The sequence below is a fragment of the Oncorhynchus kisutch genome, linkage group LG28, assembly GCF_002021735.2.
Source record: "Oncorhynchus kisutch isolate 150728-3 linkage group LG28, Okis_V2, whole genome shotgun sequence".
NCBI classification, from domain to species: Eukaryota; Metazoa; Chordata; class Actinopteri; order Salmoniformes; family Salmonidae; genus Oncorhynchus; species Oncorhynchus kisutch.
Window position 1 is genome coordinate 3,895,573 of NC_034201.2, and position 16,688 is coordinate 3,912,260.

Sequence of the window (16,688 nt, forward strand, 5' to 3'; positions counted from 1 at the left end):
ATGCAGTTTGTCAGCATATGAAGGGTAATACAGATAGTTGTGTTGTGTTTCTTTGATTAAATACTGTTCAAATGTCCTGTGAATTCAATTAAAATGCCATGTGTCTCTATATCATCAAATTTGATTGGTCACATACACATGGTTAGCAGATGTTAATGTGAGTGTAATGTGCTTCTAGTTCTGACTGTGCAGTAATATCTAACAAGAAATCCTACAATTTCACAACAACTACCTTATACACACAAGTGTAAAGGAGTGAATAAGAATATGTACATATAAATATATGGATGAGCGATGGCCGTGCGCCATCAATGTTAGTGATAGCTGTTTAACAGTCTGATGGCCTTGAGATAGAAGCTGTTTTTCAGTCTCTCGGTCCCAGCATCGATGCACCTATACTGACCTCGCCTTCTGGATGATAGCGGGGTGAACAGGCAGTGGCTCGGGTGGTTGTTGTCCTTGATGATCTTTTTGGCCTTCCTGTGACATCAGGTGGTGTAGGTGTCCTGGAGGGCAGGTAGTTTGCCCCCGGGAGTGATGTGTTGTGCAGACCTCACTACCCTCTGGAGAGCATTACGGTTGTGGGTGAAGCAGTTGCCGTACCAGGCGGTGATACAGCCCGATAGGATGCTCTTGATTGTGCATCTGTAAACGTTTGTGAGTGTTTTCGGGGACAAGTCAAATTTCTTCAGCCTCCTGAGGTTGAAGCGACGCTGTTGAGCCTTCTTCACCACGCTGTCTGTGTGGGCGGGTCATTTCAGTTTGTCCGTGATGTGTAAGCAGAGGAACATAAAACTTTCCACCATCTCCACTACTGTCCCGTCAATGTGGATAGGGGGGTGCTCCCTCTGCTGTTTCCTGAAGTCCACGATTATCTCCTTTGTTTTGTTGACGTTGAGTGAGAGGTTATTTTCCTGACACACTTTGGATGGTGTGTCAATACACCCAAACGTAACAGGCAGTCAGTCTCCTTGTGGAGTGCAACGAGAGAGAGGCAGGTCGTTATTGCGTTGGACTAGTTAACTGTAATGATGCAAGATTAGGTCCCCGGAGCTGACAAGGTGAAAATCTGTCGATCTGCCCCTGAACGAGGCAGTTAACCCACCGTTCCTAGGCCGTCATTGGAAATAAGAATGTGTTCTTAACTGACTTGCCTAATTAAATAAAGTCATAAAAAAATATATTTAAAAAATCGGCGCCCAAAAATATCAATTTCCGATTGTTATGAAAACTTGAAATCGGCCATTCCGATTAATCGGTCGACCTCTAGTTGAGTGTTACAGATCATTGGTCAGGTCATTGTTTCCCATGTTTCCACATGTGCTTCCAGTTGCTCATTTGGTTAAAACATGGTGCTTGAGATATGGTGCAACACCAGGGTTCGATTCCCGCATGGGCCACATTTCCGTAATATATGTGTCACTGTCAATGCTGACGGTTCTACTAAATTATATATTACAAGGCATATCTCTCTCTTCCCTCTAAAGCACTACCTACTGACTCTGATGGCAGTGGCGGCGCAGGTCTACCGCCACCCCAGTCTGAAGAACTCAGTGAGCCTGGTGGTTGTGAAGATGCTGGTGGTGGAAGACGAAGATGTAGGGCCCCAGGTGTCCAGCAACGGAGGAATGGCCCTCAGGAACTTCTGTAACTGGCAGCAGCTCTTCAACCCCTCCAGCCAGAGGCACCTGGAACACTACGATACAGCCATCTTATTCACCAGACAGGTGAGAACTTAGAACATTAGCCATTCCATCTCAATCACCCAGCAAGCTAGGACACAACTATCCAATTCACCAGGCAGGTGAGATGAACCCTATAACCCTTTTACTCTCTTGTGCTGACCAAACAGTACTAGCCCAAATATTTTATTTTAACATGGTCCTTTTTCAGTATGGTTCCAGCCACTATGGTGGATGCAAAACCAGGCCATGCTCGGTACAGCTTGGTTTGGCTCTGTTTAATGTGAAAAGCAGGCACGTGCACAGATAGGGCTCCACCTGTGCAGCACAGGAGGCTGCTGAGGGGAGAACGGCTCATAAAAATGGCCGGAACGGCGCAAATGGAATGGAAACCACATGTTTGATGTATTTGATACCATTCCACCCATTCCGCTCCCGCCATTACCACCAGCCTATTCTCCCATCAACCCCTGTGTTGTGCAGAGCACATGCCCTTTTGCCCTTCCAGTCTCCAAAGTACCCTTTTTTGGGGATGCCTGTCTGTAAGTGTAACTGAAACTAGAGCTTCAATGGCCTTGTTATACTGAATCCCCCTTCACTGTGTGCTTTAGATACCACACAGTTAAATGTTCTTTCTCCCCAAATCTACTGGCTGCCATGTATTTGCTTCATTTTACGATGGAAACACTGACAAATATGTTTTGCTGGCAAGAGCTTCACTTTTAGGGGGGAAAACCCTCTCTGTCTGGAACAAACGTAGCAATGTCTGGATATCAGTGTCTGAAATGTGTCCCTCCTCTTCCTACTCTCCCTAATCCCCTAGCCCTTTTCCTCTCCTCTCCTCTCCTCTCCTCTCCTCTCCTCTCCTCTCCTCTCCTCTCCTCTCCTCTCCTCTCCTCTCCTCTCCTCTCCTCTCCTCTCCTCTCCTCTCCTCTCCTCTCCTCTCCTCTCCTCTCCTCTCCTCTCCCTCTACCCCATGTAGGATATCTATGGGCAGATGAGTTGTGAGATCCCTACTCCTCTCGCCCTATTTCTCTCATCTTGTCCTCTTTCCCATTGTGATAAAGTCCTCATGCCCTCTCTCCCTGTACCCCCTATGCAGGACATCTGTGGTCAGAGGAGCTGTGACACCCTGGGGGTGGCTGACGTGGGCACCATGTGTGACCCCAAGAGAAGCTGCTCTGTAATAGAGGATAATGGTCTGCAGGCCGCCTACACCGTGACACACGAGCTAGGTATGTTAATACGCTATAGAAATATGGGCTTGGTATGTTACAGTAACACACTATGGAACAAACTACACTGGATGTCCAGTACTTCTCCTGAGTCACCTGTCATGGCTGTCCTGCTTTGCCTCTTGTTTTCATTCAGTTAATATCATAATTAGGTTCCTTGTAAACCACGAAACCATCCAACTAGCTTAAATGAGAAATAAAGTTAGAAAAGTCCTCAGCAGCATCTTCTTCTTTATCTCCTCAGGTCATGTACTCAGCATGCCTCATGACGACTCTAATAACTGTATCAGATGGTTCGGACACCTGGATGGGCCACACATGATGGCATCTGTGTTCTTTAGCCTCAACAAGGCTTTGCCATGGTCGCCATGTAGCGCCCGCTATGTCACAGAGTTCTTCGACAATGGATATGGTAGGATAACTTACCCTTTTAAACCTTTATCCCAGTGCTTTCTTCTCTACTCTTCTATTCTATTCGATTCTCTCTAACCACTGTATCAAGTGTAGATGTATTGAGTCAGATGTATTGGCTGAAATCATGATTCCCCGATGCACTACTTACTACCCACAAACATAATTGCATCGACAGTTTGTTCTTATTGGTTAACATGCTTATTATGTTATTATGCTGTTAATAGACACCTGCCACAGAGAGTGTGCTATGTAATTTAGGACTCAGAGAGTGGGGAAAAATCCCTATATAATATGAACCCCTAACATTTCACAAGTTTATTTTATTTCTCTCTCTTTTTAAAAATCCCATTCTGCCTAAACTCGCTCCATCAACCTCTATTTATGGTCTCTGAAAACCACTATTTGTAATTTTGCTGAGAGTGTCCAAACTAACAGTCCTTGGAGAGTAAGCTCCTCTCTCTTTGCAGTGAGAGGCTCTTCTCTTCACTTCTGTCTGCTCATGGCAGGGCAGAGACACAGACAGCACTGTAATAATTCAGATGACACACACACACAACAGACATGCCTGAGATTGCTGGGAGAAGGCATCTCAAGATGGATGTTTTTGCTCCTAGAATGGAAGATAGCAAATCTAAGGCAAAGCAGATATTTGTGGTGCCAAATAGCATACGTTTTTCTCAGTCAATGTTTTATCCCCCATCGATATTTCAATCTCCACTTTGATTTCTCTCTCAAATTCAAATTCAAATGGCTTTATTGGCATGAAAAAAGCATTGCGTCAATATTGCCAAAGCAACAATATATACAATATACATTGTAATAAAATAATCTCTCTGTCTCTCTCTCTCTCTCTGACTCATCTGCTGGTGAGTCACACATTCCAGCTTTAACAACTGTTTTCCCTCACAGAGAAGAGAAAACGAGTGTAGCCAAGCACATGTTGTCTTTACCGGCCTTGCCACAGATATATAGTGGACTGATGTTACAGAATTCTCCTTTGTTAAAGGGGCCATACCACTAAAAAGATCTAACAAAATAGGATTAAGCAACATACTGTACCAGGGCAGAGAGGCAGTAACTCTTCTGTCTGACATGCACATCAATGCCAAGAGTTAAAGTATATTTTTCTACATAGAGTTCATGAAGAAAAGCTGCTTCAGAAGTCTAAAGTTAAATGTAATGTTTGCCAATGATCTACAACCATTTCTATCACCCGATTCAGCCACTGGATATGATGTTACCTTCTGTCAACAAAATCTTTTAGAGCCAAAGAATGTATCTTCCCTTAAACACATCTCTGTGTATTTGGCCATTCCATTCTGCTATGAAAATAGCCCCCTCAAGCTAAAACTGTTGTACACCTGTTTTAGGTTTGCAAAAAATAAACATAACAGTCCAATTTCACGTGCTTCAGGCGGACTGGCACCCAGTTGCAGTTGTCGTTTCCTGGTGATTGATAGAAGAAGAACGTGTGCTCCCAACTTTATCAGAGCTTTAGCCCCCCCCTAGGTCTTCTTAACACCTTCAGTATAATACAGTATGTACAGATCTCCCAAATGTCAGTCACTGACTAACACGTCCTCCAGATCTTATTGACATTTTGTCACCCCTGAGCTTACTGGAACTTTCATGCCTGTTGATGTGTCTGTGCCTGTTTGTTAATGTAGCTAGACCATCGTTGTATGCAATCATTTATCCTCAACTGACTAAATAAATAAAAATGTGTCTCTTTCCAGGTGACTGTCGGCTGAACTAGAATGGGCTTTATAAATCAATTTGATTGACTGATTTGTGCCTGCTTTATGTTCCTCTCTCCCAGGTGACTGTCTGTTGGATCCTCCAGAGCAGACTCTCCCTCTCCCTGTTGATCCCCCTGGTGTCTCCTACAACCTGGACCGTCAGTGCCAGCAGGCCTTCGGGGAGGAGTTCAGCCTGTGTCCGGACACCCCAGAGGACCAGACTTGCAGCCAGCTGTGGTGCCGGGAGGAGGGCCAGCCACACTGCACCACCCGGAACGGCAGCCTGCCCTGGGCTGATGGCACGCTCTGCTGGGCTGGGGCCGGGGCTGGAGCTGGGACCAACACCACCTGTCAGGGAGGTGTCTGTGCTGCAGTGACTGATCAGCAGAAAAGAGAGGTACTATATGTACAGTTGAAGTCGGAAGTTTACATACACTTAGGTTGGAGTCATTAAAAACTATTTTTTCAATCACTCCACAAATGTCTTGTTAACAAACTATAGTTTTGGCAAGTCAGTTAGGACATCTACTTTGTGTATGACACAAGTCATTTTTCCAACAGTTTACAGACAGATTATTTCACTGTATCACAATTCCAGTGGGTCAGAAGTTTACATACACTAAAATGACTGTGCCTTTAAACAGCTTGGAAAATTCCAGAAAATGATGTCATTGCTTTAGAAGCTTCTGATAGGCTAATTGACATCATTTGAGTCAATTGGAGGTGTACCTGTGGATGTATTTCAAGGCCTACATTCAAACTCAGTGCCTCTTTGCTTGACATCATGGGAAAATCAAAAGAAATGCCCAGGAACAGCTAAGGACCTTGTGAAGATGCTGGAGGAAAAAGGGACAAAAGTATCTATATCCACAGTAAAACGAGTCCTATATTGACATAACCTGAAAGGCTGCTCAGCAAGGAAGAAGCCACTGCTTCCAAAACCGCCATAAAAAACCCAGACTACAGTTTGCAACTGCACATGGGGACAAAGATTGTACTTTTTGGAGAAATGTTCTCTGGTTTGATGAAACAAAAATAGAACTGTTTGGCCATAATGACCATCATTATATTTGGAGGAAAAAGGGGGAGGCTTGCAAGCCAAAGAACACCATCCCAACCGTGAAGCACAGGGGTGGCAGCATCATGTTGTTGGGGGTGCTTTGCTGCAGGAGGGACTGGTGCACTTCACAAAATAGATGGCATCATGAAGCAGCATCTCAAGACATCAGTCAGGAATTTAAAGCTTTGTCACAAATGGGTCTTCCAAATTTTAATTTTACCTTTATTTAACTGTTTAACAGTTACTAGTCCAACGCTCTAACCACTAGGCTACCCTGCCGCCCTTGGACAATGACCCCAAGCATACTTCCAAAGTTGTGGCAAAATAGCTTAAGGACAACAAAGTCAAGGTATTGGAGTGGCCATCACATAGCCCTTACCTCAATCCTGTAGAACATTTGTGGGCAGAACTGAAAAAATGTGTGCAAGCAAGGAGGCCTACAAACCTGACTCAGCTACACCAGCTCTGTTAGGAGGATTGGGCCAAAATGGAAGACTAACTGAAACATTTGACCCAAGTTAAACAATTTAAAGGCAATGCTACCAAATACTAATTGAGTGTAGGTAAACTTCACTCTCTACTATTATTCTGACATTTCACATTAAAATAAAGTGGTTTTCCTAACTGACCTAAGACAGGGAATTTATACTAGGATTAAATGTCAGGAATTGTGAAAAACTGAGTTTAAATGTATTAGGCTAAGGTGTATGTAAATTTCCGACTTCAACAGTATTCTGAACCATTCTGATTCTCGCTCTCTCTATCTGAGTGACTGGCTAAAATCCTCCATCCTTCTGCATAGGGATCGGATGATTGTGTCTGAGGCACTAACTCCTCCAGTCTCTGTGTGATTTATGAACCCTCTTACCTGCCTGAAAAAAACATGTTTAAATAGGCTACCTCAACGATTTACTACCAACTTCAGCTTTTTGTATGCAGTGTTTGTGTCATGGCCTACAGGATTTCTCTCTTGCAGTCTTTCTCTTCTGACTTTCTCTCTCTTGCGCTCTGTTTCTCTCACTGTCTACACTTGACCATGACAGGTGTTATTTCTTTTCACTGCTTTGGTGAGAGACAGTTTCTGGCTCCCGTCTGTTTCAATACTTCATCTTCAGAAATAGAATGTAGTCTCATTTTGTCATGTGCCCCCATCCGGCCCTGGCCCTATGCCCTATGCCCCAGTACCAGCCCTGTCGCGTGGCAGCTGAAAATAATAAATCCCTCTCTTATTCAGACCCCCAAATGTCAGTCTGAGGGCCCGGCTTAGTATATTTGGTTCAGGCCTTTAAAAAGTAAGTATATTTAAAAACAGCCAAGCCTGTTCCAAGGGACTAGCTTGTGATTCCAGACACTCTGGCTGTTAGAGGAGTTGTTGCAGCCAACTCGTAAAAACCCCAGAGAAATGAAATGCTGTGTCTTAGTAGCACATTCCAGGAGCTGTGAGTACGCACAAGAGGCAGTTACACGCGTGGCAGACTGCAGGCCAGGCCACTATATGTCACAAGAGATGCCAAACTAAAAACCCTAACCAAGCAAAGAAAAACTCTTATCAAGACTGCCATATAGTAATTGTTTTCAAATGACACGGGAAGGGAATTTCATTACTGAGGGTAGAGATCCCATTTTTGTAGTGTGAATAATTTAATTTCACATGTTCACTCAAAGCCTGTAAACTTTGTGACAACAGTTGAAGGGTTCTAAGCACAATTTCATTGATTTAATTACTGATTGGTCTGTCTGGTTGTATCTTGTAGGAGCCTGTGGACGGAGGTTGGGGTGTGTGGGGCCCCTGGGGGTCATGCTCCAGGTCATGTGGCGGAGGGGTGGAGTTTTCCCAGAGAGAATGCACTGATCCCAAGCCACAAAACGGAGGAGCATACTGTGCGGGACAGAGAGCCAAGTACCAGACTTGTCACATACTGGCCTGCCAAGATGAGCATGGTAAATTAACACCAACAATGAATCACTATATCCAAATCAATAACTGATCAATATATCCACACCTCAACAATTACATTGGGCGGGCACCCAAGCACAGACACACACATACACATGCGAACACACGCACTCTACACACACGTACACACGAATTTTGTATTGTAGATATGAGGTAGTAAAGTAGTGGCCTGATGGCACACACTTAATGTGTTGTGAAAAGTGTTATGAAATGTAATGTCATGTCATATTTTTTATTGTATATAACTGCCTTAATATTGCATTGGCAGCAGCTAATGGGGATCCTTAATGAATACAAATACATCTTCCATATAGTGCATGGCAATGATAGCATTTCAAATGTATTCAGTTGGATTATCACATACAGTATAGATACAAGGCTAGTTTAATTAGTAGTATAAGAGTTTCCTTGACATGCTTGGATGTCATCAGTAGAGATAGGATTGATAATGATATGACATGTTCGTTCTCCCAGGTAAGAGCTTCAGAGATGAGCAGTGTGAGAAGTACAACAGCGACCGATACCTGGACATCCATGGGAACATCAAGCAGTGGATCCCCAAATACAACGGTGTCTCACCCAGGGACAGGTGCAAACTGTTCTGCAGAGCAAGAGGCAGCAATGAATTCAAAGTCTTCGAGGCCAAGGTAGCTATAACTCTACTCAAATGGTTGAAATGACATCATTATAACCAGAAACCTGTTTTGCCTAGTTTTGATCACTGGGTTGATTCATTTCCAACTCATCAACACACTTGATTTACAGTGCTCTAGGAGTTGAGGCGAATACTTTGCATGTTTTTCTATGTTGTTTCAGGTTGTTGATGGCACCACCTGTGGCCCAGACACCACCTCCATCTGTGTCCAGGGACAGTGCGTCAAAGCTGGCTGCGATCAGGTGATCGGCTCCAGTGTGAAGCTGGACAAATGTGGCATGTGTGGGGGTGATGGAACAACCTGCAGGAAGATCACTGGATCGATGAATAAAGCCATGTGAGTAAAATAAATATAGGAATACAGGATTACAGGATTAAATTCCTTTGAGGGCAGAGTTGTTTCTCTGAATTCATGAAAATGGTTGACTGATTCACGTCTTTTCAAGATGATTCTGATGTCATAGAAAGCATTCAAATGCTGTCATTAGCATACATCCTGTAGATAAGTATAAGCTTTCAACTGAAACTTTCCTCTGGCTTAATTTAATTCAACACAGTTTCGGCTACAACGACATTGTGACCATTCCGGCCGGGGCCACCAACATCGACATCAAGCAAAAGAGCCACCGCGGGATCAGACACGACGGCAACTACCTGGCCTTGAAGACAGAGGTTTCCTACATCCTGAATGGGAATTTCTCTGTGTCCACAGCAGAGCAGGACATCCCAGTCCTGGGCGCCGTACTCCGGTACAGTGGTTCCTCCACCACCCTGGAGAGGGTCTTGAGTTACCAGAAGCTCCGACAGGCAATCGCTGTCCAACTCCTGTCCACAGCCGGAGACGCCTCTACCCCTAGGGTCAAGTACAGCTTTTTCCTCCCCAGGGATGTCCCCTTCACCAAGCCTGGAGCTGAGGGTAGAGCTTCGCTACATGCGATTCTGCCACTAGGGGGCTCAGAGTGGGCTCTGGGGGAGTGGTCCGAGTGCTCCAAGAGCTGTGGTTCAGGTTGGTCAAGAAGGAACGTAGAGTGCCGGGACGGGGCAGGCACCCTGTCCTTCTCCTGTGATGAGGACCTGCGGCCGGCAGACATCCGGCCGTGTGGGGACCTGCCCTGCCCTGTCTGGCAGATGGGTCCCTGGTCGGCATGCTCGAGGACATGTGGTGTGGGGGTGCGCCATCGAAGCGTGCTGTGTATTGACTACACCGGTAAGATGGTGGAGCTAGGAAAATGTAACCTCGCCAAGAGGCCAGAGGTGGTTTCTTCAGAGTGCAGCTACCAGGACTGCTGAGTCTGTGCTGATAAAGCAGGAAGGGAAAGGGCAGTTGGTGGCAGTGGTGGGATCCAAGGCCGAGGGAAGTAGTGTAGGAAGCTAGTTAGTTAGTCAACTAACCAATGCACAACCCTTTCCCAACCACCACAACCCTGCTTCAGAGACAAGCAGGGAAGCTAGAATAATCAAAAGTTCACTATATCGGCCAGAACCAAAACTGTGGTTTGGCTTGGTTGTAGAAATATTTCACATTTGATAGATTAACTTAATTATTTCAATGTTTATTTCCTTGATGATGTCATAGCTTCAAAACGCCTATTGACGGTTTGTTTTCCAACAGAGATCTACCTCAAAGGATGTAAAAATAATCAACTATCACTTCTTAACCTGAAGTTTCTGTTTGCATCTAGCTTAACACATTATCAAAGGTACATCTTAACTTTCCACAAATGCTGCTGATAGTCCACTGGAGTGGTTGAATACCACAGTCATTCATTTTTGTCGGGCCACATGCCCCCCTTTTGAACACACATGCCCTCAAATCAATTCAAAGTATACTACCTAATCAAATCAAGTGACATTCAATATTTTAGGGAATAAAGAAAAACCTTTCATATGAATAGAGAGACAATACCTCAAATCAAATCAAATTGTATTTCTCACATGTGCTGAATACAACAGGTGAAGGTAGACCTTAAATGCTTACTTACAAGCCCTTAACCAACAATGCAATTATTAGAAAATACACAAAAAAAGTGAAGTAAGAATAATAAATAATTAAAGAGCAGCAGTAAATAACAATAGCAGGGCTGTATTCAAGGGGTACCGGTACAGAGTCCATGTAAGGTAATATGTACATGTAGGTAGAGTTATTAAATTGACTATGCATAGATAATAACAGAGAGTAGCAGCAACATAGAAGAGGTGGAGGGGCAATGCAAATAGTCTGGAGCTGCTGTTCACGAGTCTTATGGCTTTGGGGTAGAAGCTGTTTCAAAGCCTCTTGGGCCTAGATTTGGCGCTCCGGTACCGCTTGCCGTGCGGTAGCAGAGAGAACAGTCTATGACTAGGGTGGCTGGAGTCTTTGACAATTTTTAGGGCCTTCCTCTGACACCGCCTGGTATAGAGGTCCTGGATGGCAGCAAGCTTGGCCCCGGTGATGTACTGGGCCGTACTCACTACCCTCTGTAGTGCCATGCGGTCAGAGGCCTAGCAGTTGCCATACCAGGCAGTGATGCAACCCGTCAGGATGCTCTCTATGGTGCTACTATAAAACCTTTTGAGGATCTGAGGACCCATGCCAAATCTTTTCAATCTCCCGAGGGGGAATAGGTTTTGTGTGCCCTCTTCTGCTTGGACCATGTTAGTTTGTTGGTGATGTGGATGCCAAGGAACTTGAAGCTCTCAACCTGCTCCACTACAGCCCCGTTGATGAGAATGGGGCGTGCTAGGTCCTCCTTTTCCTGTAGTCCACAATCATCTCCTTTGTCTTGATCACGTGAGGGAGAGGTTGTTGACCTTGCACCGCATGGTCAGGTCTCTGACCTCCTCTCTATAGGCTGTCTCATCGTTTTTGGTGATCAGGCAAACCACTGTTGTGTCATCAGCAAACTTAATGATGGTGTTGGAGTCATGCCTGGCCCTGCAGTCATAAGTGAACAGGGAGTACAGGAGGGGACTGAGCACGCACCCCTGAGGGGCCCCCGTGTTGAGGAGCCATATCGGAACATCTGAAACCCTGTTCCATTCTGTCTGTGTTTCTGGAACACTGGAGCATGTTTTTGATGCCAAGTCTCTGGCCACAGAGTTAAACTCACACTATCATATTTCTCACATAAAATCAGAGCTATTTAATCAAGTAGGGATGATTGAAACAAACCCACATAACCTTTTTAATTTGCTTGACTATTTATAGCTTGCTGAAATATGCATATTCATGATAGAAGTACTAGTTCTTTAGACTTAATTTTGTATCTACAGCTAGTTGGAATGGTTTTGTGGCATTCTTTTAAAACAAATGTCTGTCATGTTAATAACAAGGAGATTGTATTTATTTTCTTAACTTTGTGTTTTCGTTATTATTCTTGGCCATGGTGAATGCTGTAGATAAACATTTTATGAGTTGTGTTTTTTCTTCAACTAATGACAATGAAAACAATGGAATATCTGTATCTATTGTAAAACATGTATATGATGCTTCATTTGAAATATGCTGTCCCAGAAAATATGGCATTATGAAAGGTTAGCTGAAGAATAATACTTTTGAGCTCAACTGAAACGAGCATAGCAGCTATTGAAATGGTGTAAATGGACTTTATGATGCCACAACCTAGATGTCATTCATTAATTTGTGTTAAATTGCATGTAGAATCACAGCTTCTTTTAGAAGTGAAATAAGAAATGAGAAGTTGTTTACGTAGATAGTAGATACACTCCTAATGTGGTTAAAGTCGAATCCACACACTCTTAGAAAAAAGGGTTCCAAAAGGGTTCATCAGCTGTCCCCATAGGATAACTCTTTTTGGTTCCATGTAGAGGAAACCAGAACCCTTTTGGGTTCCATGTAGAGGAACCCAAAGGGGTTGTACCTGGAACCAAAAAGGGTTCTCCAAAGGGTTTTCCTATGTGGGTAGCCGAATAACCATTTTAGGTTCCAGATGGCACCTTTTTTTCTAAGACTGTACAACTCAGAGTAACAGAGAAAGAGGTAATGGTTTCCATGTCCTCTGTTAAGTAGAAATAAAATATATTGTATATTTGAGCTAAGAGTCATTTCCACTCTCTGGGTGGAATGAGAACAGAAGTTTATAAGACACAGCAACAACTGAAACTGTTTAATGGTCATTTTAGTTAATAGTTAATAGCTACAGTTGAAGTCGGAAGTTTACATACACTTGAGCCAAATACATTTAAACTCAGTTTTTCACAATTCCTGACATTTAATCCTAGTAAAAAATTCCCTGTCTTAGGTCAGTTAGGATCACAACTTTATTTTAAGAATGTGAAATGTCAGAATAATAGTAGAGAGAGTTATTTATTTCAGCTTTTATTTCTTTCATCACATTCCCACTGGGTCAGACGTTTACATACTAATTGAGTGTATTTGGCAGCATTGCCTTTAATAAATTGGGTGAATTTTGGCCCATTCCTCCTGACAGAGCTGTTGTAACTGAGTCAGGTTTGTCGGCCTCCTTGCTCGCACACGCTTTTTCAGTTCTGCCCACACATTTTCCATGGGATTGAGGTCAGGGCTTTGTGATGGCCACTCCAATACCTTGACTTTGTTGTTCTTAAGCCATTTTGCCACAACTTTGGAAGTATGCTTGGGGTCATTGTCTATTTCAAGACTGAGATGTTGAGATGTTGCTTCAAAATATCCACATAATTTTACATCCTCATGATGCCATCTATTTTGTGAAGTGCACTAGTCCCTCCTGCAGCACAGCACCCCCACAACATGATGCTGCTACCCCTGTGCTTCATGGTTGGGATGGTGTTCTTTGGGTTGCAAGCTTTCCCCTTTTTACTCCAAACATAACAATGGTCATTATGGCCAAACAGTTATATTTTTGTTTCATCAGAGCAGAGGACATTTCTCCAAAAAGTACGATCTTTATCCCCATTTGCAGTTGCAAACCATAGTCTGGCTTTTTTATGGCGGCTTTTGAGCAGTCTCTTCTTCCTTGCTGAGCGGCCTTTCAGGTTATGTCGATATAGGACTCGTTTTACTGTGGATATAGATACTTTTGTACCTGTTTCCTCCAGCATCTTCACAAGATCTTTTGCTGTTGTTCTGGGATTGATTTGCAATTTTCGCACCAAAGTACGATCATCTCTAGGAGACAGAACGCGTCTCCTTCTTGAGTGGTATGACGGCTGTGTGGTCCCATGGTGTTTATACTTGCGTTCTATTGTTTGTACAGTTGAACGTGATACCTTGTGTGTTTGGAAATTGGAAATTGCTCCCAAGGATGAACCACTTGTGACTTGTGGAGGTCTACACATTTTGGCTCTTGGCTCATTTTCCCATGATGTCAAGTAAAGAGGCACTGAGTTTGAAGGTAGGCCTTGAAATACATCCACAGGTACACCTCCAATGGACAAAAATAATGTCAATTAGCCTATCAGAAGCTACGTAAGCTATGACATAATTTTCTGGAATTTCCCAAGCTGTTTAAAGGCACAGTCAACTTAATGTATATAACATTCTGACCCACTGGAATTGTGTGAAATAATCTGTCTGTAAACAATTGTTGGAAAAATTACTTGTGTCATGAACAAAGTACGTGTCCTAACCGACTTGCCAAAACTATAGTTTGTTAACAAGAAATTTGTGGAGTGGTTGAAAAACGAGTGTATGTAAACTTACGACTTCAACTGTATATTAAAATGATTATATTTCTGCCAGGTAAATCCCTGAGTGTTAAAACATCATTGCTTTATTTAATTGAAGATGCTGCTGGTGACAGAGTAAAAGGGGGGAGTTAGCTATTATGCCACCCCTTATGTGTCGTTAGTTGAAAACAGCTTTGTTTTCAGATTTCCTCTCACTAGGTATGTAATGATAGAGCATTCCAGAATGTATTTAAAGGAGAAAAGATGTAGAACTGATTTCAAAGCATTCTATCCCTTCAATGAAGGTCTTTACGATGCTATTGTTATAGCTTCCCTACAAAGCTATTTATTTTTTAATACTTTCAGACTAATTACTACAGTTTCATCTTTATGTTGCTGCTGTCTATCTTCCCGAATTGTAAGAAATTAGACTGATTCATAATTTAACAATAAAGATGTCTCTTGACTGAAACACTTTTGTTGGGTCTGTCTTGTTCAACCAGTTCTTCAACACAAGAGGATTCTCTTGTCTTGCAAGCCTCATTGTCCACATTTTGAGGCCTGAAAATGTTTTGTTTTAAAAATAAATATAATAAATGATATATACCAGTCAAGTTTGGACACACCTACTCATTCAAGTTTCTTTTTACTATGTTCTACATTGTAGAATAATAGTGAAGACATCAAAACTATGACATAACATATATGGAATCATATAGTAACCAAAAAAGGGGTTAAACAAATCAAAATATATTTTATATTTGAGATTCTTCAAAGTAGCTACCCCAGGTTTGCACACTCTTGGTATTCTCTCAACCAGATTCATGAGATAGTCACCTGGAATGCATTTAAATTAACCTGTTGCGACGAGCAATCCCGTATCCGGGAGCGTAATTATAGCCTCAAGCTCATTACCATAACGCAACCTTAACTATTCATGAAAATCGCAAATGAAATGAAATAAATATATTGGCTCACAAGCTTAGCCTTTTGTTAACAACACTGTCATCTCAGATTTTCAAAAAATGCTTTTCAACCATAGCTACTCAAGCATTTGTGTAAGAGTATTGATAGCTATAGCATAGCATTAAGCCTAGCATTCAGCAGGCAACATTTTCACAAAAACAAGAAAAGCATTCAAATAAAATAATTTACCTTTGAAGAACTTCGGATGTTTTCAATGAGGAGACTCTCAGTTAGATAGCAAATGTTCAGATTTTCCAAAAATATTATTTGTGTAGGAGAAATCGCTCCGTTTTGTTCATCACGTTTGGCTAAGAAAAAAACCAGAAAATTCAGTCATTACAACGCAATTTTTTTTCTCCAAATTAACTCCATAATATCGACAGAAACATGGCAAACGTTGTTTAGAATCAACCATCAAGGTGTTTTTCACATATCTATTCGATGATAAATCACTCGTGGCAGTTTGGTTTCTCCTCTGTTCAAAATGGAAAAATGCACGCACCTGGAGATTACGCAATAGTTTTGACGGAGGACACCGAGCGGACACCTGGTAAATGTAGTCTCTTATGTTCAATTTTCCAATGATATGCCTACAAATACGTCACAATGCTGCAAACACCTTGGGGAAACGACAGAAAGTGTAGGCTCATTCCTTGCGCATTCACAGCCATATAAGGAGACATTGGAACACAGCGCATTCAAAATCTGTCTCACTTCCTGTATGAAATTTCATCTTGGTTTCGCCTGTAGCATTAGTTCAGTGGCACTCACAGACAATATCTTTGCAGTTTTGGAAACTTCAGAGTGTTTTCTTTCCAAAGCTGACAATTATATGCATAGTCGAGCATCTTTTCGTGACAAAATATCTTGTTTAAAACGGGAACGTTTTTCATCCAAAAATGAAATACTGCCCCCAGAGGTTCAAGAGGTTAACAGGTGTGCCTTGTTAAAATGTCATTTGTGGAATGTCTTTCCTTTTTAATGTGTTTGAGTCAATCAGTTGTGTTGTGACAAGGTAGGGGTGGTATACAGAAGACAGCCCTATTTTGTAAAAGACCAAGTCCATATTTTGACAAGAACCGCTCAAATAAGCAAAGAGAAATGACAGTCCATCATTACTTTAAGACATGAAGGTCAGTCAATGCGAAAATAATTCAAAACTTTAAAAGTTTCTTCAAGTGCAGTCGCAAAAACCATTAAGCACTATGATGAAACTGTCCCTTATGAGGACTGCCACAGGAAAGACAGACCCAGAATTGCTTTTGCTGCAGAGGATAAGTTTGAGTTAACTGCACCTCAGATTGCAGTCCAAATAAATGCAACACTTATCAACATCAACTGTTCAGAGGAGACTAGGTGAATCAGGCCTTCAT

General features: G+C 42.6%; 1 protein-coding gene across 1 annotated transcript; it reads left to right on the forward strand.

Moving 5' to 3' along the window:
• The first annotated feature begins 1,349 nt into the window (after positions 1-1,349).
• LOC109873216 (A disintegrin and metalloproteinase with thrombospondin motifs 8-like) lies at positions 1,350-10,728 on the forward strand. The gene is made up of 9 exons (XM_031808559.1): positions 1,350-1,379; positions 1,488-1,727; positions 2,785-2,917; positions 3,162-3,329; positions 5,151-5,467; positions 7,885-8,071; positions 8,562-8,734; positions 8,904-9,079; positions 9,300-10,728. Exons 1-9 carry the CDS (start codon positions 1,350-1,352, stop codon positions 10,030-10,032), a joined length of 2,157 nt encoding a protein of 718 aa, XP_031664419.1. The 3' UTR covers positions 10,033-10,728.
• Positions 10,729-16,688: the final 5,960 nt, after the last annotated feature.